Source organism: Nothobranchius furzeri, chromosome 10 (assembly GCF_043380555.1).
Source record: "Nothobranchius furzeri strain GRZ-AD chromosome 10, NfurGRZ-RIMD1, whole genome shotgun sequence".
Taxonomy (NCBI): domain Eukaryota; kingdom Metazoa; phylum Chordata; class Actinopteri; order Cyprinodontiformes; family Nothobranchiidae; genus Nothobranchius; species Nothobranchius furzeri.
Window position 1 is genome coordinate 53,349,597 of NC_091750.1, and position 23,695 is coordinate 53,373,291.

A 23,695-nucleotide genomic window follows, 5' to 3' on the forward strand; every position below is an offset into this window, starting at 1 on the left:
TTTACTTTTTTCCTTTTATTACTAAGAAAGAGTGAGAAAATAGCAACTGTGAGGAGAAAAAAAGCTAACAATTTAAAACGTGTGTGTGGTATTCCACATAGCACCTGCCTAATCCAGAGAATTGCAGCTCAATATGCTCTTTTAATCCTTCGGGCTCCCTGCACCACTTCAATCTCACACCACATCTATCTTGTTTTTAGAGGGTTGACCCAAATACTCCAGTGTTCAAGAGACTCACTGCTGAAGCTCTTGGGATTCAAAAGTCATCCATTCTTTAGCACTACTTAGACTCTCTCTCCCACACACACACACACACACACACACACACACACACACACACACACACACAAACACACACACACACACACACACACACACACACACACACACACACACACACACACACACACACACACCAAAGCCATGAGAACTTTTATGGCAGAAAACACTGAATGTGATCCTCTCTGCTTGTAAAATGAGTCTATATCAAACTGTGAAAAGTAACAATCTCCTTTGAATTTTCAAGTTCCACTTAAAGTGCACTGACTCCACTTTGCTGTGTCGGGGGATAGGAGTGGAAATGGGCACAAAGGGGTATTAGCAGGTAGCAGGTGAATGGAAAAGTGAATTTTAACATTGTGCTGAGACACAGTGGGATGTCACTGTCAACGGTTCATGATGAGCAAACCCAGAGACGTGTTTACCAGAATCAGGAACCAGAACCATTGACCAGAACCTGACAAATCTGACATGAGAAATGGTCACAGTGGAGATTGAGCAGGACATGCTATAAATAGAGGTTCCTGCTGGTGTTTGATGTGCCAAACATGTGAATTCACAATAAAAGAAAAGTATTGTGTAAATAAGAATGACTTTTAACTTTTTTTACAGATGTGTCCAACCTTCTCTAAGCCCCAACCAATTCCACAGTTGTTCATTCTAACTAATGTTGTTTCATAGATATTTACACCTGCCTCAGTTTTATTTTGCATAATGATTTACATGGATGTTTACCTGTTTGAATGTTGCTAGGAACAGCAAAACGATTAATTACAGTACGTGCAGGCATTTAAATGAAATATTTATGCTGAAATAACCATCATACAAAATAAAAAGGATGTTAAAGTTTATAAAACAATGTTCGATCTGTCATGGTCTGCGTCTGCATCTCCCCTCATGTGTCTCCTTGTTTTCTCCATCCCTCTCTAGGTTCGCCTTAGTGTCTCCTAGCGCCCTCCTGTGTCCTTTGTCTGCGTCTCATTTATGTGTCTCTTTGTGTTCTTCATGTGTCTCCTGTTTGCAGCCCTCCAGAGCATTCCTCCCAAGTCCTGTGTCCTTGTAGCTCCAGCCTTTTTGTCCCCAGCTCCCTCCTGGTTTTCTTCATGTCTCTTAGTCTCCCCACCTTAGTTTCTATAGGTCTTTTATTTCAGGTGTGTGTGTGTGTGTGTGTCCTTCCCCAGTCAGGTCTGGTGTCCTTCCCTGCTCCTTTCTGCTCCTCCTCTCAGTTATTGTTTTCACCTGTGCCATTCTCCACACACCTGCTCCTCGTCTCACTCCAGCCCCAGTGTATAAAACCCTCTCCTTGTCTCAGTGTTGTGTCGGTCCATTGTGCTCCTGTCACACTCTTCTCGTGTTATCTCTAGTGTTTCCAGTGCTTCCAGTGTCTCTTGTAGTTTCTAGTATTTTTGGATCTCCAGTTCAGCTTTGGACAATTTTTGGATTTTGGTTTCCAGCCTTTTGGGTTTATTTTATTTTTGGTTCATCCAAAATAAAGGATTTTTCTTAATCTTCACTCCTGCCTCGTGTCATCCTGAGTATCTGCGTTTTGGGTCCTAACCATCTCCTTGCTCGTATCGTGACAGGATCGGCTTTTGACGGGTCATCTTTTATCATGAACCAAATATATCCAACTCCAAAGTGGATTGCTGCCAGCTTAAAACAACTGCTGTCTAATACATGTTAGTGCAGTTCATTCAAATGTTATTTATACTGCTATTCTGGCAAAAGTGTAAGATACTCCTGCTGAATCTGACCCAGAGATGTTCTAGAAGTGCTACGTTTTGCTACTACGTCTAATCTATGCTTTTGTAAATAACCAAATTCTTCCACCTAACCAAGCATTTAAGGCATTAAATGGTTTATAAACATGAACTGCTATGATATATTTTAGGAGATTGGAGGTAATTTAAGAAACTAATGATCTACTTTGGTCTTGGCTGTGCGCAGACTAGCAGTTTACTCATGGATAAATTCTATTTCTCCAAACACAGGCTGTTCAGGAAGCATACATTATTCGGACATAATTTTCAGCTTTAATCAAAAACTGTCACAACCATCAGATGGAAACAACTGTGAATATGTCCGGCTGTCAGACCCTGAAGTTCACCTCCATGTTCAGCAAGATGAAATAATGATAAATTATTACAAAACACCCAGACTCACAAACAAACATGCAGTACTTACTTTCCACAAAACGACCCCTGACCTGTCACGGCTCCATGTCTGCTGAGGTTTATTTGTTGAAATGATAATTCATTACGCTTAAAAATGAACAAATTGCCAGCCGAGATTGTGTCATCCATTTTAAAATGAGCACGTTCATTTAACGTTTGCAATAACACATTTAACAACTTCATCTCTATGTGGAGGTCCTCATTCGTTTGGTTAATTGTCATGTCGGTTGACTCCTGGGAGTCCTGTAATCTCTATGAGAAACCGACTGACTCTGACAGATCACTTTGGATTTGTGAGAAAATCAATAATTCTGTCTGTTTGCTGCTGTTTGGACCTGAGCACTTTGAGTAAAGATGCTGATTATTGAACACCGTTGCAGGCTCAAGTTGTCACAGACTGTGTAGCAATTTACTGGTTTGCAAATCTCTGTAATCATCACGTGTTTACTGTTATGGTACCTCTCCCCCAGCCAGGAACAACAACAAGTATCAATAACAGAAATCAAGCTCTGATTATTGCTTATGCCAATGCCAATTTATCTAGATTATCATTGTAAAATCTCTTTAAATCAGAATATTTTAGCATGAACACCTTTTGTATGTGTCCTAATTGACTTTCACTGAGAAATGCTCATCATCTCTGTCTGCATTACACAATTTCAAAGTTTTTCCTGTGGTGATAAGATTCAGAACAACACACTAGTTTTGTGTTATTGTTGTCTGTATGCTTGGATTATTGTTGCTAATTCAACACAATGCTTGTTGGCTGAGTAGTTAGTTGCCCTTTTGGCTTTGTGATGATGACAGAATGCTTTGAGAGACTGTTAGAAATTCTTACAGATCCTTCCATGTGTGCATATCCGACTGATTATATGATTAGTGATTGTAGAAATTAAAATTTCAGCCTTGCTGCAAAGTGCCAAATGCCTGGAATTTAACATTGTTTCAACATAAAAGTATAGAGGTAGGGTTAGGTAAAATATATACAATAAAAATAAAATAAAATATGCAAATAAAAATCCAAAGTTCACTGAACATAATTTAAACTGCCTCTTATTTTGACTGCAAGCATTATCTAAGTCAGTTTTGCATCAGTGGTGACTGATTTTTCTCTTTTTCTTCCAGGGCGGAGGTCACAGGATTCCTGCTTCGAGCAGAAATTTAAGGATCCGCACCATACTTGGACAAAAGAACGTTCCTGATAATGGCACCTGCATGCATACTCAGACTAAGAGCCTGGCTCTTCATGGTGTTTCTGTGCCTGACAGCAAACACTGGCGTGCTTCGGTTTGCTGCAGCCACTATACAAGGGTACATTGAGGACATTGACATGACGTGCCCATCTGTATGCAGGTGTGATGAGGACTTTATCTACTGTAATGATCGTGGGCTGAGCTCCATCCCATCACTGCCCCCTACTGCATCTGTCCTCTATCTTCAGAACAATCACATAAACAATCCAGGCCTTCCCATCTCCTTGGAGCGCCACCTTTCCGTTCGTGTGGTCTACCTCTATGATAATGAACTGGATGAGTTTCCCATGCACCTGCCACCATCTGTGCGTGAACTACATTTGCAAGACAACAATATCCGTACCATTTCTCGTACTACTTTGGCTCGGATGCCCTTGTTAGAAAAGCTCCACTTGGATGACAACTCGATCTCCACTGTCTCCATTGAGGATCAGGCGTTTGCTGACAACCCACGGTTGCGCTTGCTTTTTCTTTCACGGAACCACCTGTCTAGCATCCCCTCAGGATTACCAAACTCTCTGGAAGAACTTAGACTAGATGATAACCGGATCTCCACTATCCCCACCCATGCCTTCAGAGGCCTCAGTTCACTTAGATGTCTTGTTTTGGATGGGAACCTTCTGGCAAACCAACGCATAGCAGATGACACGTTCTCCCGCCTTTCTAACTTGACCGAGTTGTCCCTAGTCCGCAACTCCCTCCAAACCCCTCCTGTCAACCTGCCCAGTGCCCATTTGCAGCGACTGTCTCTACAGGACAATGCTCTGACACATATGCCACGTGGATCCTTGGATGGCATGCACAGGCTGCAGAGGTTGGACCTCTCAGGAAATAACCTGACTACACTACCAAGGGGACTGTTTAAAGACCTTGAAAACCTTGGACAGCTGCTGGTGCGTGGAAATCCCTGGCACTGTGGCTGTAACCTACGATGGCTGTATGACTGGTTGCATGCTCGTGGTAACTCCATCACTGTCAGAGGTCTCACTTGCCATGGGCCTGACCGGGTGCGAGACATGGCCCTGATTGACTTGAGCAGTGAAATGGAGGAATGCGAGGTCGTGAAAATCACAGCAACTAAAGACAAAGTGACAGTGGGTGGAGCTGAGAGCTCTACCACCAACACACCTCCACAGGGTTCTCTCTTCACCCTCCGCTCAAAGAGACCTGGTCTGGGGCTCCCTGACTCCGGCTTAGACTACACATTAAGCAGCAGCGGTGTGGGGAAGAGCTTGGCCTTAAATGTTAAGCCTCTATCTCACAACAGTGTCCGTGTTACCTGGAGTGTGGCTCAACCAAGCTCTTCTTTCAGGCTGAGCTGGCTTCGACTTGGAACCGGGAACGCCATGGGTTCCATCACAGAGACCCTTGTTCGGGGTGATCGTCGAGAGTATTTGCTCACGTCCTTGCAGCCACGTTCTAGCTACATCATCTGCATGGTGCCACTGGCTGCCACTTCAGAAAACAAAGTCACTATTTCTGGAGATACTGACTCAGATGAAGCACTGGTCTGTGCAAAAGCTGAAACCTCAGACCTGAGTCCACAGGAGGAGGACGATGAAAAATCACAGCAGATAACAGCTCTGCCTCTTGCAGGGATAATTGGTGGGGCTACTGCAACAATGTCTCTAGCTCTTATTTTTGGTGTCTTTTGTTGGTATGCACATAGAACTGGCCATTTATGTTCCCGTGACCACTATACCCGCAACAGTTCCCGAAAAAGTAAAAACTATGATGATTATATTGAGTCTGGCACCAAAAAGGATAACACCATCCTTGAGATTCGTGGCCCAGGCTTCCAGATGACACCTATGCCAGCCTGCCAGCCAATGCAGCCCAAACCCTTGCGAGAGGATTACATCATTCACACAATATTCCCCTCCAATGGCACTGGTGGATACAAAGGTTCCAACCATGTTTCCAATGCTGGACATGTCACCAACCGTGGCTATAGAGAAGGAGGAATTCCAGATATAGACTATTGTTACACATGATGTATTGTGCCAGATGCTGTTCATATTGTAATTGGTAAACTGTATAGATGCACAATTTCCCTTGGCATGGACACTTCTGAAGCACCCCTCTGTGCCTTCTTCTTCTGGTCTCCCATTCCAAAACGACCTACTGTTCATTACATTGAAAGTACTGGATGTGATTAAATGGAAACTGTGTAGGAACACTTCCCTGCAGGAGGCGGCAGTCAATGCCCTAGGTGTAAATGCACAGTTGAGTGTTTCTTCACCATCTTAGTAATGGCCTGTGTATGATTTCTTTTTTGCTCTTTTCCTGTGACATGTAAGAATGTATCCTTTGTGGAAAGGTCAAACCTTAGCGTGAGCGCAGGTAGAGTTCCTCTCGCACACACGGGGGTCACAGCAGTCAGTTCAAAAAGGATTCATTAATGATGAGAAACAAACATTTTTGGTACTCTGTTTTTCCTGCTCACCAGTCACACACACACACACACACACACACACACACACACACACACACACACACACACACACACACACACACACACACACACACACACACACACACACACACAGTACATCGTCTTATTGACTCGTTATTCCAAATGCCTCAACTATATTGATGTGCCCTACCAGCAGAAAGGGCTTTTTAAAGCTGTGAATTGTTCAGTTTCAAACAACACAATAACCACTTGTCTTAAAGTAGGTTTGTTATTTCCTAATTTAGCAGATGGCAGGGTTCCTCTGAGGGCTGGTCGGCATTGGTGATCCCTCTTCAGATCATTCGCCTGATATCAGTAATGTAGTCTTGCATCAGATGTATCGCAGCACACGTGTGTTGTTTATTAACTTTTGTTACCGACTGGGCTGTGTTTTGAAAATGCTTTGCTTTTTTAGTGGTTTGTTGAATAATGAAATTCTGCACAGCTGTCTTTATTTATTTTGTTCTTTATGAAATTGGTTCTATCTCTGCATAAACTGCCTTTTTCAAATGTAAACCACCATGCTTTACGATGTGGATGAAACCCAGTGTTTGCTTGGTTTCATTTGATCAACAGGTGAAAAAAGATCCTACCGATGGCTGTCGCCAGTTTTATGTTTTGTCAAAACCTTTTGAGTGATTTCCTCAACGAGACTGTTTGTACTTCTTTGTAGTTTCCAAATTAGACACCACCCAAGGCTAGCATGTCACCCCAACGATACGTTTAAAGTCAATCTCAACCACTCTCTTCCAATGTTTGTGTCTGTGTGCTTCACCTGTGACTTGAATTACTGACCTTTTGGTTGTAAACTGTTTCCCCCGACCTTCTGACAGACTGGACAAACTCCTAATGTGGTGCCTCCTACTGGAGGAAGAATCTCGTGAGTGACCATGAAGACAAGGCCAAGAACTGTGAGTGCATTTGAGGAGACTCGAACCGCAACACTGTTGACCTACACTGTGGGGCGGCAGCCAAGCTGAGTGGGTGGGTGGACAGGTGGTGGGAGGAGTGCAGGGAGGTGAGGTGACTCACTGATGTTTGTTTTAGCAACAGAAAAGGCCTCCACTCATCCCACCTCTTTATTACTGAGCAGCACTAAAAATGTAAATGTATTAGCACTTAGCAGGGAAGAGGGATAAATATAATGACAGGTACGGGGAATCGGAGGTAAGGACGCATCCCCTTGTACTGTCACACGGATACAGAATTGATGGTTCCAGCATTATTGAGTTCACCAATGCATAAATCTGTTTGTCACTCCTAGATCCTACCCCTGGGTTTATATTCTCCATCAGTTGTTTATCACTGTGTCGCTTCCAAAGGGGAAACCAATTGTGCTTCCTTGACTGTTCTGTCCGGCAGAGTTTTACACTGGTGTCAGACAAATACGTCAGTGGAATGTATAATTTACTTTGCACCCATAATTACTGGCTTAAACAAATCCTGCTGGCCTGGCTGATTCTGTTTTGGGGAATGTTGATATAGTGTAATTGTTATTTTATAGTGGGTCTATTAAAGTTGCGTACTCCCTCTTCATTTGTATAAATAAAACCATGGCCACAGCCACATTTTTTCCAGTGAAATTATAAAAAGTATTGGTGCCATACCTTTGCGTTAAAAGAAAAAAATGATGTAAACCTGAGATATGTGTGGAGTTTGGTTTATAAATTCATCTTCAGAGGGGGATCAATAAAAGTTTTATAATCTTGTTATTACTGCAACCTGTCATTTCACCACATGCCTGGGAAAACGTTCTTTCAATGGTTCTAGAAGCAACAACAAAAGACGAATTTCTCTTCCAATAAGCTACCTTTCTCCCACAGCTAGGCTCTATGTGGTACAACTGACTACAGCCTGAGGACAGGAACTAGCTTTTTTAGAGACTACGAGTCAACAACATTGTGCCTATACGTGACCTTATAGCATTAATGTGATTTTGGTAAGTAGAGCTGTAACTAAATGGGAATAATAAAATCCTGATGGTTTAGGCCATAAAAAGCACTTTCAAGACAGACCTTAGATTCAGTATGTCAACGTTCAGTGACTAAAAACAGAAACATAATAACAGCATTTTGGTTATAGTGGTTTACTTTCTTAACTAATCTTAAACCGGGCGTACACTGTGCAGCTTTTTCACTGGTAGCATTCAGCTTCATCTCAAACTGTACTACTTCATCACAGAGCAAAGTTAACGAGTCATGTTCTCCCAAAGTATGACATGACCGGACTACTTACACAGTATGTGTATAGCAACACATCAAAACTAAAAATGTGCTGAAAGTAGTTGTTTTTACGCAAAATGTATTCCACAAACCCAGAGGCTGTTGTGTTGTTATTGATGTCTGTTGTCCTTTGGGCTTGCCGTAGAACAAGATGCTTTATGGGCGTTGGAGAAGGAAGACGACAGGAAGTAAAATTATGTTTTGGGATTTGTTTTATTTGACATAAACGCAGCAAACACACTTTCTTGACAATCCTTGTCAATGTGTGCAGAAAAAAGTGTAAAATTAAAAAAATGATGTGTGTTGATACCTAAATAGCTGGCGAGCCATGTTGACGTGTATGCTGTGTGAGCCGTTCTGGTACTTTTGGGTTGCAGCGCTGCTTCAACAGTGCAATACCTTCACAAGCAAAATGTCAAACATGTTAGATATTTGTGTGATCGTACGATTGCTGATCGGGAGCTGGTCCTTGCCTCTTGTAACCCCTTGTAAGCTAAATGACACAAAACTCGCCCCGGCCTCAAAGATTCTCCTATGAGAGGAAAATCGTCTCAACAAAACTGCACAATGTCTGCCCAGCTTTAGATATTTATAATTCCAGTGACAACATGAAACAGTATTTATCTCACCATCTTTATTCTAATTGAAAATGAAGTGCTTTTGTTCTGCATCTTGCAAGATCATTCCAAAAATATCAGTTCATTGTTGGCTCTGCCCTCTACAGGGGGGTCCACGCTTGCAGTTATGTCGGCACTGGCCCACACTGAAACCCTCTGCCCCTAAACAGCCCTGCTTAGATCTCCTTATCCAGCATCAAATAAACTATTAAATTAACACAAAGGGTTGAAGATGATCTGCAGCCGTTACGCCTCTGAGCCAGCGAGGGAGGTAGTCACACAACTGAGTTGGTGAGTAGGTTGTGAAGTTCCTGTCGCTGCTGGATTTAGGCAGCCTGACTGGGTGAGCTACCAAAAATGACTTAGAGATCTTCTATGAGGCTATCTCATTGAGCTTCATCCTCTGAGTGCCACAGAAGAACCACCAAATCAAGTTGGTGAATAGTATAAGGAAAAGCTTTTACTTGGATAAAATGTCCAGTTAAATGCAAAGGATTTAAAAGCAATCTAATCATAAACTGGATCAAACATGGGGAAAGGAAGTCCAAATAAAATTTTATTTAAGGAAAAGTTTCAGTTGCCTATTTGATCTTGAGTTTGTTGCAAGAGAAGACAGTTTTATTAAATTACAAATCTTTGTGAGACTAGGACAGCTGGCTTTGCGGCATAATAGCTAGGATGGTGCCAACTACAAGACTCTGCCATTTGGTCTTTACAAAAAGTTTATTTGCAAATGAAGTTAAGGCAGATCACATGAATCATTCTCTTTTGTACATAGAGGCACTGTTCTTGGAGCTCACTCACTCCTCTGTTACGGATTAGTCCTTCTCCTAATTCACCGTGCAGTCCTGTGCCTGGAGCTGTCCATTTATTATCACATTAAATTCATGAGCGTGGACGTTCTCTGTGTTTTTATACAACCTGAAGCACATTTCTAAATTACTGACCTTCTCAAGACCTTGAAGAGTCCAGCTGGACTCACATTTATGTATTATCTCAGGACATTATGCATATTTAGCAAAATACAATATAATGTATATTTGAAGTTGTTCTTCACTGAAAAATCACTTTTTTAATGATTATTTCTGATTATAATTCTGAGTTTGTCATGCAGGCTGAACATGACAATAGTCTCCTACACCTACTGATAGAAAACAGATGGTGAAACTCTAGGATTAGAAATGCCTGACAGATCTATGTCACACTGTCACTTAACATGCATGGACTCACCCATCTTGACTCTCGACGGAGAAGGCTGTTGTTAATTTAGTGTCCAGGAAACAGCAGTGAATGTTTTGACTAGTAGAAGTTAACTGATAGCATTAGCAACTCCACCATACAGCAGAACTCCTTCAGGGTTGTGTCATTTGTGGAGATAAAACATCAACGTTGCACAGCACTGGAATCAGTGGTAGAGTTGTGTTGCTTTTAGACAATTACAGGTGAGATGTCCAAATGTCAGGAAATAAGGCCCAATCCCAATACTTGCACTTCCACCATTGCGCCCTTCAATTGCGCATTAATTGCGCATTTGTACCCTTGATCCACACTTTGACCAAATCTGCATCAATGTGGACTTGGGCGAAGGGTATTACCCACAATCCATTGCTGTGTGGGAGTTTTGAGAAGAAGGCAGAACAATGGCTCAAGTGCCTTTTCTGAAAATATGTACTTTCAAACGTGAAACGTTAATTTTAAGAGATTAACGATCTTGTGAAAGGCAGAAGACGGGATTTGCCAGATTCTGGGGGCGTGGTGACTGGACGTCGGCTGATGCTTGTCAGGCATGATGAGGCCGGAGATGATAAAATGGTGGCAGATCCACCAAGGTCGGTGTGCGGTCGACCTGTCATTGTGGCACCCGGTTCTGGGGGGTGGGATCATTCACAGTTGGTTAGGACTGCTGGCGATGAAGACAGCTGAGTAGGTGGGCAGTGTTCCAGCACTAGGAGGGGAGGCTCAATGCCTTCTTTAGGTAGTGAGGAATGGGAGTAGTTGGGTGCCGAGACCACGCCGACTTCTGCCGCAGCAAACTCTGGCAGCCGGACCCGAGCCGTGGACCCACCTGCAGTCCTCGCAAGCTGAACCCCGGGGCATTGGACGGCATTGGAAGCTCAAACCCCGGGGAGGGGGTCGCATCGACTGGGCCAGCTAAGTACCTGACTGTTTGATCTTACTTGTGCTGAACGGCTGGTTTTATCTTAAAGGGACAAGAGGCAGTAGCCGACGAGTTCCACAGCGGGACTCGCCCGTGGTGTTTTATTCTTCGGTTATGCTAATAAAGAGTATTTTTTTGATAATTTCTGCCTACTGGTGTTGCTTTTAGGTTCTGACTGGAGGGCAAGATATTCTGCCCGTGCACCCACTGAAACTTATATTACAATAATTATTCATGCTCTGAATGTTTTAGACTAAGATTTAATGTGGACAGCAATTAATGTAAATGTTGTCAACTGTTTGTTTGAAAGTTGTTAATAAAGATTTTTTTGTTAAAGTTGCAAAAACAGTGACCGGCATCCCATCATACGTGGTCTTTGATGCAATGGTCACTGACCCAATTCAACTGCAGTTGTGTACTGCACACTCGAAGTCTTACTCCTCCAAGTGCACTTCCCAGAAGGCCGTAGGGTGCAGTGCCAGTATTGGGACTGGGCCTGCCGTGTTCAGATCTCTTCTGCTCGAGCTCACTTCTAGTTCCTGAAACAGGTGCACCAGAGATTTATTTCCGCCAAGTATGACTCGAAAGACATCTGTTCCCACTAGAGACTACTGCAAATGTATTAAAAAAAATGTGTTAACTGTGAATAATTTTAGCTTCAACAATTACATGTGGAATTAAATCGGAAAACAGAATTTCCTTGCAACATCACACCTGTAACTACAGCACTAATTTCACTGAGAAACAAAGGAGTTACAGTTGTTTATTTATTCAAAACCAGTTTGTTCTTTAATAATCAAAACTTAAAGGAATTAGTTTCTTTAATTTTAAATATTTCATTAAACTTGTTGGTTCTTAATGGAAGGGAGTTCATTGTAAATTGATTAATAAATAAACATAAATAATGAAAAAATAAACATATTTGGTGGCGTTGGGTGGAAATACAACTTCATGAAACTGGCGTCTTGTTTCATACAGGGTGATCCTCTCCACTGTTTAAATATGAATCAAAGACTTCTTGAAGACGTTTGCAATCTGTCTGCATTAAATTTGAATTTGGTTTGGGTTTTCAAGGTGAACTCTCACTGTGTGCCCATTTAATTCTGTTCAGGGTTTCAGCGTTTCAGGGAACTGGTGTTTATCTCCAGCAGTCGCAAGATGAGAGGTGAGGTACGCTCTGGACAGGTCACTAGTTCGTAACAAGGTCAAGACATAAACACACTAAAACACAACCTGCACTCAAACATCCCCATTTAATCTAAGATACTCATTTTTGGATTGTGAGAATATTCCAGAAATGTGCAGAGGCAGACAAATATGAAAAATGGTCAAACATATGGAAGTAATTCATTATAAACAGTAATGGTGTTTTTATTTTGAGATTGTGTTTGATTTTTACAGCTTTCGTCCTTCTGAACACAGTGGTGCCCCTATCCTCAACTGGGCCATTATAGAAACCAAATCCAGTGATGGAAGAAGTGCTTAATTTGGTTTTACTTAAGCAAAAGTACGTATAAAGTACTTGTACTTTGTTACATTCCATCACTCACTAAATCTGAGTCTCTGCTACAGTCCCTCAAAAACATTTTTTCTTCTCAGAAATCAAAAATCGGAAGTAAGACTCTCATTTCTTGCCTCATTACTGTTTAATTTAGGACCATCCCTGCAAATCTCTGTGCAGCCAGAACAAAGACCAGAGTGCTGAAATATCAGAGGTACAATTGTTGAACTGGGACCAAAGGAGGACACTTCACACAGAAACTTCACAGAGATGTTGACTAGATGTTGGCTTTGAAGAGTAAAACAGCAGATGGACACTCTTAGTTTTAAGTCCTGGGTGTTTAATGTTCTTGTTTATCCAAGATTTCAACAGTTAACTGTCAATAAGCTGGTAGTCTGATTGTCTTGGGTGGAGGATCTGGGAAGAAACGCCTCGCCTGAGCCTTTAAGATTTTGAGGAATAGTGACACTAGCAATGCAGCAATCCCAATCTATTTCAGTCTGGAGACAAACTCAACCTGTGAGAGGAGAAAACACGCCAAATAAATACTCGCAGTAACCGACTGAGACAAAGACTCAGATCCAGTCCATGATTATTGATGAGGAAAACAAATGCCGAACTATTAAAAACAACAAAAAACAAGCGAGATAAAACAATAAAAGCATGCAATAAATAAAATGCAATACTGCCAAAAACAGACAAACATATAATAAATCGATCAAGAGTAGTTTAACAGCAATCAAGTAAATGCCTGTGAGTAAGAGTGTGTCTTAAGAAGAGTGTTAAAAACCACAGGTGAGGAGGCCTTCCTAATCCTAGCAGGCAGCGTATTCCAGAGCCACCGCTGTGGCCACAGCAGAAGCCTGATCACCTCTCAGCTTCAGTCTCGTCTTCAGAGCGACCAGCTGCTGCCGGTCAGCCGACCTTAGAAGTCGTGGTGGATCATATGGCGTGAGAATATCCGAAAGGTACAAATGTGCCAACCCATTTAAAGCTTTATTCATCAGGACAAAAACTGCATGCTTTGCAACGTTTTCACATTTTAAATCATTCTCTTGAGCCAATATGTGCTGGAATGACCCTTTACAGGGTTAACGAAATGTCACTCAGACCCCACCGCTCTCTGTGGCCAGAATACCAAACTTGCAACTTCAGAGTTGGGAAGAAACGCCTCGCCTGAGCCTTGTTGGTGGGTGGAGTTGAGATGATGGAGCTGGGGTTTGCTTCCAACACATTTTCTGCAAGTTCTAGATCATGAACACAGCTGATTTGTTTGATTAAATGATGATTCGCTCCTGTAGAAACTAATGAAGGATGAGGAGACATATCAGCAGATAAATTAAGGTGTTAAAAAGATGAACACACAGCAAGGAGATTAGTTTCATTTTCGGTATAATCACAGTGAATTAATAACCACTGGATTTACATGAAGCAAAGCCAACATTGGAGAGGTGTGGTCAGACCTGCCCATCAGCAGGCGTGCCACAGCATTCTGCACCACTTGTAGTCGTGAAAGACAACCCTGACTCACCCCAATATTGGAGTAATCTATTCTCTATGTCTTTCCAAGTCCCTCTTCACCAAAACAGACCAAAATTTAGCCAATTTCCTTAACTGGAAGAAGCACGGGGCAGCAGTAGCTCAGGAGGTTGAGCGGGTTGTTCGGTAATCGAAAGGTTGCAGGCTCGATCCCGGCTCCCCTCAGAGAATGTTGGGTTCTTGGGCAAGACACTTAAGCCACCCTTCCTGCTGGTGGTGGCCCCAATGACTGACACCTCTATCAGTGTAGCTCATCATTACCAGTGTGTGAATGGGTGGATGACTGATATGAAGCACCTTGGGGGGTTGTAGAACCCAAATAAGGTGCTTTACAGGCCATTTACATGATTTCACCACACTATTTGTCTGCTCATCAAATTTGAGCTCAGGGATACCTTGAGGCCCAAATTTGTGAAAGCATCCTTAGCAAAAGGAGAGAATGCCCACATCCAAACATGTAGATGAAAGCACTGATGACCCACTGGGTTTAAAACAGAAAAAGAAATGATTGAATATGGATGAAAAGGACCAAACACAAACTTTTTCTCTTGGTTTGCTGTTTCATTCTGGACACTGACCTCAACAGCTGTCCTCGTATCAACAAACTTTGGAGCCATTGTCTGAATCACTGGGACTCTGTCATGGCTACAAATGAGAGCCGATTAAAAAAGTGTAATTTATCAACTCAGATGGATAAAACTTCATTTTAGCCTTAAATGATTATTTGTATTCCTGCTCCATTATGACTTTTGTTAAGTGATACCCTAGTACTCACGAGCCATGATGTCTTGCCTTTTGACATTTTATTACTGTACAGTGATCCTATACAGTAACTGTATACCAATCAAATCCAGTTATTCTTGTCTGGTCTCGGGTCTCAGAGGCAATCTGCGGCGAGGCTTCTCAGAAATGGACTCAGCCATAACACGCAGGTGTACTGTATTGTTTTCCTGATTTGCTACAAAGCTCACTTTCCTTTTTCTAATTAGTTAATGTGGGAGCCAAATGAAGACATAGCGTTTGCGCGTAGGGGTGAGAGATTACGTCCGAGCCTGGATTTACTGGGAGTATTATCAAAAGCAAATTTAGCATGGAGCAGATTTACTGTAGGTGGCCAAACATCTGTCTGAAGAGTGCTATTTATTCTGAAGTGGTAGTAATCATGATGATGTGGCTCACATTACTGAGGTGCCGCTCCAGACAGGAATAAAATTACATTTTGTAAATCAATTTAGCTTTGCTTTATAAAAACAATTAATTTAGGAGAATTGCACTGAAGCACTTATTTTAGAGCGGCTCTGAGAACAAATACAAGAGTTATTTAATAAAGCTAATGCTGTTATTTGAAATAAAAAGGCATTCTGGCAGGATTTGTGCAGCATGGACACTTTTGGTTCTCTGAGTTTGGAAAATTTGTCTTGTTGATTCGGTAAATGAACAATAAACCAGGTAAATTGGCAAGTGTGAACAGGTGGTTGACAAAAAAAACTAAAAGGCTTCTACTTCAATGTCTAGGAATGTTTTAATTGAATTGAATTGAAAAGGGTGTTCATGAAGTCTGCTGATCTGGATTACGGATTATCATTTAAAGTTGCCAAATGAAATTCATGAGTCTACTTAAATGTGCAGTGGTTTGAAAAGAACTGAGACCAGTAAAAGGAGCCACCCAGAAGTTATTTCTAAGAAGCCACGGCATATTTTTAATTTTACTCTACAGTATATGAGGTAAGGAAGGCTAAAGGCTAACATTAAGATAAATTGACAGTAACTTTATTTACTTATATCAGGTATGTCCAAACTTTTCAAAACAAGGGCAGAAAAAACGCATGTTTGAAGTCAATGTGTGCCACAAGAATGTGATTTTCTTAATTTTAAAAATGTAAACATTATTTTATATATATATTTTTAATTTGTACTCTTGAAAATAAATCTAAAATAGACTCATAAGTAAAAATCTGAACATAAACATGTTATAAAGTGGCAATTTATATCTACATCCTATTGAAGAGACAAAATTCATCATTCTAGAAATTCAAGTGGGGGCCATACAAGATCGCTCAGAGAGCTGCAAATGGCCCCCGGGCCGCACTTTGGACATGCCTGACATATCAACTTGCTGTGTATGATTTGTCTTTGCTTGTCTTCCAAAATCTCATGGCACCCGTCTCGGATTGGGCAATGAGAAACTTTATTCAAATTAATTAAATATTATGAATGAATTAAGAACATACGCTCATTTGTAGAATAGGGCTTGGGGATATCACTTAACTAATACAGCATTGAGTTCTAGCTCTTGGTCTGAAACATTGACACTTTTGTGTTTTCCAAAGCCAGCTGGCAATGGCGGCCATCTTTAATTGCATGGACTCTAACAGTTAATCAGTTGTAGAAAGATTTTTAAAGATCACTTTCTGACAACATTTTTCCAGGTGTGAGATTTTTCGCTGATACTACAGACAAGCAAACATACCATTATCACCGGTCAGTAGCGGAGATTTTTATTCACCGTTTTAGATACGTCAGAGACTTTTACCTAGGTAAACGTTAAAAGCTCTCCTTAATGGAAGTCGTCCTGATTTCATTCTCGTAACAAACAGAGTTCATATTCCAGCTGATGCTAATGAAAAACTACAATCTGAGTGACAGATCATATTAGCGTTTCCATCTTTTGCTGTGAGTTTTCATCTCATTTTTGTTCTTCTGACATGAAATGAGTTTGAATTGATTCTTTTTATCACCTAATGAATTCTGTGTTATAAAACCAAAACAATCACTGTATGAATGAAAGCTGCGGGTTCTCATCGCCATCTTCTATCATGGCTGTTTGAAGTATAACTGGCCACAATTTGCAATCAGAACAACGGCACTTATGTAATTAATTACCACTGCTCAGGGTTGTTTCTCAACACCACAATGTACTGATTAGCCGGAAAAGCCTTCTGCAGAACAGATCCATGAACACAGATGTAGGTTCCATATTTTAAAGTCTTGAAGTAAAATAGACAAGATTTAATCACACAGAGCAACAACCTTGTTGCTGCGTTCCCGGTGTTGGATGTGTTGGTACTGACAGAGCTCCTTACACATAAATCGGTTCTTTGTAACCCATCCACCAACTCATTTAACACTCAAGCTGGGCAAACACAAGTGTAACACCGAGAGTGCTAAAGCACGTTGGCAGTGGAGCACTGTAAAAAAAAAAGAAGTGTTTAATAAAGGTTTTAGAATTTGGCCCTTTTGAAAAAACAGTTCAGTTGGACACAAAAATCCCAGTTGTCCTATGAACTGTCTCAGAAGTCTCATCTTTAATTCAATTCAAAGCATCAATGAGATCACCTGGTTTCACAGAGTTTCAACAAATACTCCTCTTTGGTGGTGAATTATTTCCATCACTTTAATCATTCACGGCTTAAAAAACACACGTTTGCTGGAAAACCATATTTGATCAAACACCTCAAAGGTGTTGGTTTGTCTTTGAGCTCTGCTCTTCCACTGAATTGCTATCAAATTTTCAAACAGCTATAAAAATGCTTATAATATATTACTGTAACAAACTGCAGAACCAGTGGATGCAACATGTAATAAACATGGCTAGCAGCCAATCAACAATGGCATCAAGGATCTAAGTTAGCATCAAAGGTTCAGAGTGAGATTATCTTAGTTTGGACCAAACGTCTTCTCTATTTTGGCCCCAGAGGCCCCTCCTTGTTCTCGCATTATGTTTCTTACTTGTTTTAGTTGTACTTTCTTTGGGAATGGATCAGCACACATAGACATGAGGATGATGGATTGATCTACTGGGATGACATTTTAGCTAAACAAAACAAACTGCTTCATTTGTCCATTATAAAACACAAAGGACAAACCAACTATAATGATATTTGGCACATTAGATATATATCAGTGAACCATGTTCCATGTGATGGTGGTGAAATTGTGGCTCAAGAAAATATTCAGGATTAAAGTTTGAGGTGATTTATTACTAATATATTACAGCGAAGGTTCACTGAAAACATAAACTTGTTTTTCACATCCACGCCGAATGTTAAAATAGTCTTCTTCATCCATTTCCTGCTTTAGCTACTGCTGGAAATAGGCGGGGAACAATCGGGTCAGAAAAATCCACACAGATCTACGCCACTCTGCAATTAGTCTTCATGGACTCACCCATCTCGGCCTAAGACTGGTGAAGGCTGTTGTTAATTTAGCTGCAGGAGAGAGCAGAGCAGGTCTGGGCTAGTAAAAGCTAACCATTAGCATTAACAACCCCACAACATGGTCTTGAGTTATTTATGGAGATAAAACATCAATGTTGCATAACGAAATGAAGCAGTAGAAGACTTGTGTTGCTGTTAGCAATCAGAAGTGCATATCATGATTATTATCTTCCCCCCGGAAACAGGAGGGCGGGAGCTTTTTGTCCACAGAAACATACAACCTGCGAGGGACCAAATCAACTGAAGTAACAAATGTATGCTCTCCTTCAAATAGACTGAAAGGAATAACTTTTCTCATTGGTAATAAATTCGTGCTGTGGGCGCAGTTGTTGCCAAGCAGGTGGTTTTGAATCCCACCTGCACGGCCTTTCTGCGTAGATTTATAGTCAGACTTCCTTCCACAGACCAAAAACACACGCCAGGCTGATTGAAGACTAATTGTCCCTAGGTGTGAATGTATGTGACTGGTTATTTGTCCCAGTTTGTCCCTGTGATGGGCTGGAGACCTGTCCAGGCCAGGGTGGAGTCCCCCACCTCTCGCCCAATAACCACTAGAGTTAGGCACCAGACCCCTGTGATCCTGCTTAGATGAATGAAGATTAGATCAGTTATTTTAAGATTGACTGAGATTATAACCAATTAAATTACCAGATTACAAAAAAAGAAACAAACACATCTTTGCTGTTAGCATTCCTTTGCTAGCGTTTGGCTTGTTCAGCGTCACACTTTTGTTCCGACTGGATGGAATCCAAACAGCCAAACATTCACTAATGACACCTTGCTCCTCACCATATCAGAAATATGAGTGGTGTGTTTTAATCTATATGCACTCGGTCACAACGGGGTGTGGAACACCACACGACTCAAGGTCTCTATGGTGTTTTTAATCTATCACGAGGGTGTTCCGCTTTAGCTCAAATCCACCAGCGCCTCACACTGCGTGGCGTCGACTTAATTTACTGTCTCATAAAGCAGGACCCTTTGAGACTTTAATGATGATTAGGGGCCATCCGGAGAACCAATAACAGCCAGGAGCTGGAATGGGGAGGGGGTATTACACTCCTCTGCACACCTTTACTCCAGATCAGCCCGGACTCTTAATCTTCATCTGCATGCTTCCTGTGTTCTCAGGTGACCCGCTGGTGTGAGCGCTACACACTCCCAGGTTTGGTTTTGACCTGCAGAGCTGCTCCCGTCTGCAGACCAGCTGGTCGTTATTTACTGAAGCTCTGAGATGTGTCACACTGTGGTTCTTCTAGTTGGCTGAAAGTGTGTGTGGATTTCTCCCCCTTATTTTAACAGCATGCAGGGCTGATAGGGGTGCATTTATAGCTGATTATGACTCATATCAGTTAAATAAAGAACTGTTTGTGTGATTTTTTTCTGCAAAAAAATGCTGTCAGTTTGCAGCAGGTATCTGTCAAAGGAGTCTTTTTATATAAACTGTTTGTCTAGCGAGGTGAATTTTTGTGTGATCACTGATAAGCTGCCACTGATTTCTGTTTTTTACTTATCCTGTGGATTGATTGTTAAATTGAACAAATGGGAATGAATTGGCACAACAGCATTTGTGGCTCGAGTGACTGAAGGAAGTTGTTTCGAAGAGAGGTGATGTTGTCCCATATTTTCCTCAGCAAACTCAATGAAGAGGACAATCTGGGGTCTGCAGACCTCTTAGTCTCTGATGAGATTACAGGGACCAAAATTTAATAGAGACACAAGCAAAGGTTTGAGATCCAGGCTGGAGCAAGGCACGATGGCAGTAATGTCACTGTCATTACAACGTTTATCAGGAGTGGCACACACACACACGCACACGCACGCACACACACACACACACACACACACACACACACACACACACACGCACACACACACACACACACACACACACACACACACACACACACACACACACACACACACATGCTTTTCCCTGTATTGATCAGTTGGACAAAAAGAGTTGAGGTCAGCAGGCATATGTCTAAATTTCTTTCTCGCCGTCTCTCACACTCCATTTGTCTCTGTCTGATCAGAGACTCTCCTCCCCCCATCAGGGGGCCGTGCTACTGTACATCCATATATTTGCAGCCCCCCCACCCACCCCCCCACCCCACTCTCACTTGCTGTCGTTTCTTTGTGCCCGTCTCTTTGCCCTTCACTTGACACACATAAATCAATCAGTCCAATTTCATCCAGAACAAAGCCTGATGGATTTGCTTCTGTACCGTCGTCCTGATAAAGTAACAGGATCCAGGGTGTAATTATCCTCAGAATTAGATGATATGGTTATGTGACTGTGGATTTGATTTAGCTTCATTTTCAGGTATCACACACACACACCACTCACACTTTTTTGACGGTATTCCAAAACAGAGGACAGTTGATCAGTAGACCTAGCCTAGACATTATTACTCTGATTACTTTTATTGTTTCAGCCATGAACTAAAACAGATCCTTGAGTGTTTAAACTATCGCCCACTGGTTTGTGGACAGCTGTTTGAAGCATCAAGTTCAGCATCTAGAAGTTGTTATCTTGAGTTTTTGCAGCTGACAATGAAGCAAATTTGAATGAAAACCTTAAATTTGTGTCTAATGTTTATTAAAGGTGTGGTTTACTTATTTATTCCATACATTTGCAGTGTTCTAGTCTAAATCAATGCCATGTATGATGCACCTGTTCTCAAATGCAGACGTTTTCTGGTGCAGAGGTGAGCTGAAGACGGCAGGATTACTAATTATTATTATTGATATGCACACACCTCACTTCTGATTGGCTAACAGAATGCATCCAATGTTGCTAAGTCACCATCACTAAACACTCTCTGCTCTCTCCTCGCTGCAAAACATTTTTAAAGAAGCCCTCCTGTGGGCGGGCACAGCAAGCCAAGATGGGCGAGGCCATGCATACAAAATCACAGTGTGACAGAGCTATGTGAGGATCTTCAGATCCTAGCATTTTACCGTTTATTTTCTCTATCAGAAGCTAACACAGGAGATAGGTGGAGAAGACTGTTTCCATGTTAAGTCTGCATGAAAAATTCAGAAATAATCATTAAAATATGTTTTCTCAGTCAGCCACACCTTTAAACAACTATATAATAATAATCTGTTTTATTTCATCAGGTAATAACAGTAATAAAGAAGTAAAATCGGCTCTTTCCACCTTTAGATCCTCCAGCAGAGGACAGTAGACGTGTAAAGGACTGGTTATGTCAGGTTTATGATGAAGACTCTAATCCTAGTACTCCAAAATCTCTATAAATATTCTGTTAGTGTTTTTGCTGTTTTTTATTTATTTATGTGCTAAATTTCATTAATCCTTTAATTATTTTTTGCATTACGTGTTTTTGTTTAACTGTACAGCCTTTTGTTCTTTATTCGTCTTTGCTCCTGCATGTTGGAAATCTGATTTTCCACTGTGACACCAACATGTCCCAGCTAAGGGACAATAATGGGATAGCATTTATATTCTATTCTATTCTATTCTATTCTATTCTATTTAGAATCTTTAGGCCCAAAAGTAATTTGATCATTATTAGCAACATTAGTCCATAATAGGTTAATAAAGCATGTTTGTTTGATTCTTTTTATTTAACCTCCTAGGGCCCTGTGTCCACATATGTGGGTATCGGCTCCTTGGATTTTAAAATGTGATTGTCTTCTACTTAGACCTCTTTGTTATTATTTATAGACAATTGATTTAGCCTTTATTTAAAAACCAATTATTGTATTTTGTTTTGGGGATGTTTGAAATTTCAGTTTTATTTTACTTTTATCCTATTTTAATTTTGGTAAAATTGTTTCCGGTAATTACAGTTGACTATTCTGTAATAGCCAGATATGTTTATTTTATTTTTTTCATCACAACAGACACAAGTTTGGGTCCCAATAGGTTAAATAGGTAATTCTCCAGTGGGCAAAATTAAAAGCAATATACAGTTTGGCAAATAAGTATTTAGTCAGCCTCCAGTTGTGCAAGTTCTCCACGATGTGATATGAAAACCTTCCATCAGCAAGAGCATTGAAGATGAAAAGTGGCTGGGTCTTTCAGCATGACACTGAGCCCAAACACATCGCCCAGGTAACGAAGGAGTGGATTCATAAGCAGCATTTCAAGGTGCTGGAGTGGCCTAGCCAGTGTCCAGATCTCAACCTCATAGAACATCTTTGGAGGGAGTTGTAAGTTTGTGCTGCCCAGTGACAGCCCCAAAGCATCTGTGCTCTAGGGGAGATTCGCGTGGAGGAATGGGCCAAAATACCAGCAAGAGTGTGTGAAAACCCCGTTAGGACTTACAGAAAACATTTGACTTCTGTCGTTGCCAACAAAGGATATTTAACAAAGTGCTGAGATGGACGTTAGTTATAATTATTTTCCACCATTATTTGCAAATAAATTCTTTAAAATCAGACAATGTGATTTTCTGGTATTTTTTAATCATATTGTCTCTTACTTGAGGCATGATGGTCCAGCCAGCTCTGTCAGAGGTCGTGATGTAAATGCAGCGTGGCTGAATTAACATAGATGTGTTCAGAAGGCTTTAATGAAAACTTTTGGTAACAGATTCTGAATCTTAACGCTCTCTCCCAAAGATAGAGCTGATAGCTGATCAATACTTGCCAGACTCGATCAGTCGATAACCTCCCCCGGTCTAACCCAGCTAGCCGCTCACTTGCTGTTTAAGGTTCAGCTGCAGCACCTCAGGGGTTGATTTGTCCTCCAGCGCCTTTGTCATTTGTCTTCAGACGTGTCTCCCATCTGAAGGCTCTGGTCTCTCCATGTGCCCTTACCACCCGTCAGTGATTTATACTTGTCCCTGTTTGTCACTACAGGTCCATGCTCCTTTGCACAAAGTCAATTAGACTCATTCTCATTTTGTCACTGAGGGTGAAAGGGCCTCACACGCACACATAAAGTCAGGACTAACCTATTTCATTTTCTCTGTGTTTGTCAAAATTGGATAAGTTCTTTTTTACACCGTAAAAAAAACGTTTTTTCATGTGGAATTACAGAAAAACACATCCCTTAATTTGTAGTTTTGCTCTCCCTCTACAGGCAAGTCTCAAGAGCTGTGAGCTGTGAAGGAAACAATGCTGCTTCTCAGGTCCAGCTTTGTCATCAACAAGCATGCATGGAAACTGTAAAGAGAACTAACACCATCACTATGCATTACCAGGCAGCATAGGCCATGCTTTGATGTTATTAGTATGCATTTAAAAACCTGCTTGTCAGGACTGGGCTTGAGCTTGTGTTGAATGCTAACGAGCAGGATGAGAAAA

The 23,695-nt window shown here is 41.3% G+C and overlaps 1 protein-coding gene across 2 annotated transcripts in view; it reads left to right on the forward strand.

Annotated features, from left to right (window-relative positions):
- Positions 1-7,873, forward strand: part of flrt1a (fibronectin leucine rich transmembrane protein 1a) — a 73,388-nt gene extending 65,515 nt beyond the window's left edge. For both annotated transcript variants that reach the window (XM_054730677.2, XM_015961200.3), the window contains one exon: positions 3,579-7,873. In XM_054730677.2, coding sequence (XP_054586652.2) covers positions 3,658-5,700 — 2,043 coding nt within the window. In that variant the 5' untranslated portion in view covers positions 3,579-3,657 and the 3' untranslated portion in view covers positions 5,701-7,873. The remainder of the gene's footprint in view (positions 1-3,578) is intronic.
- Positions 7,874-23,695: the final 15,822 nt, after the last annotated feature.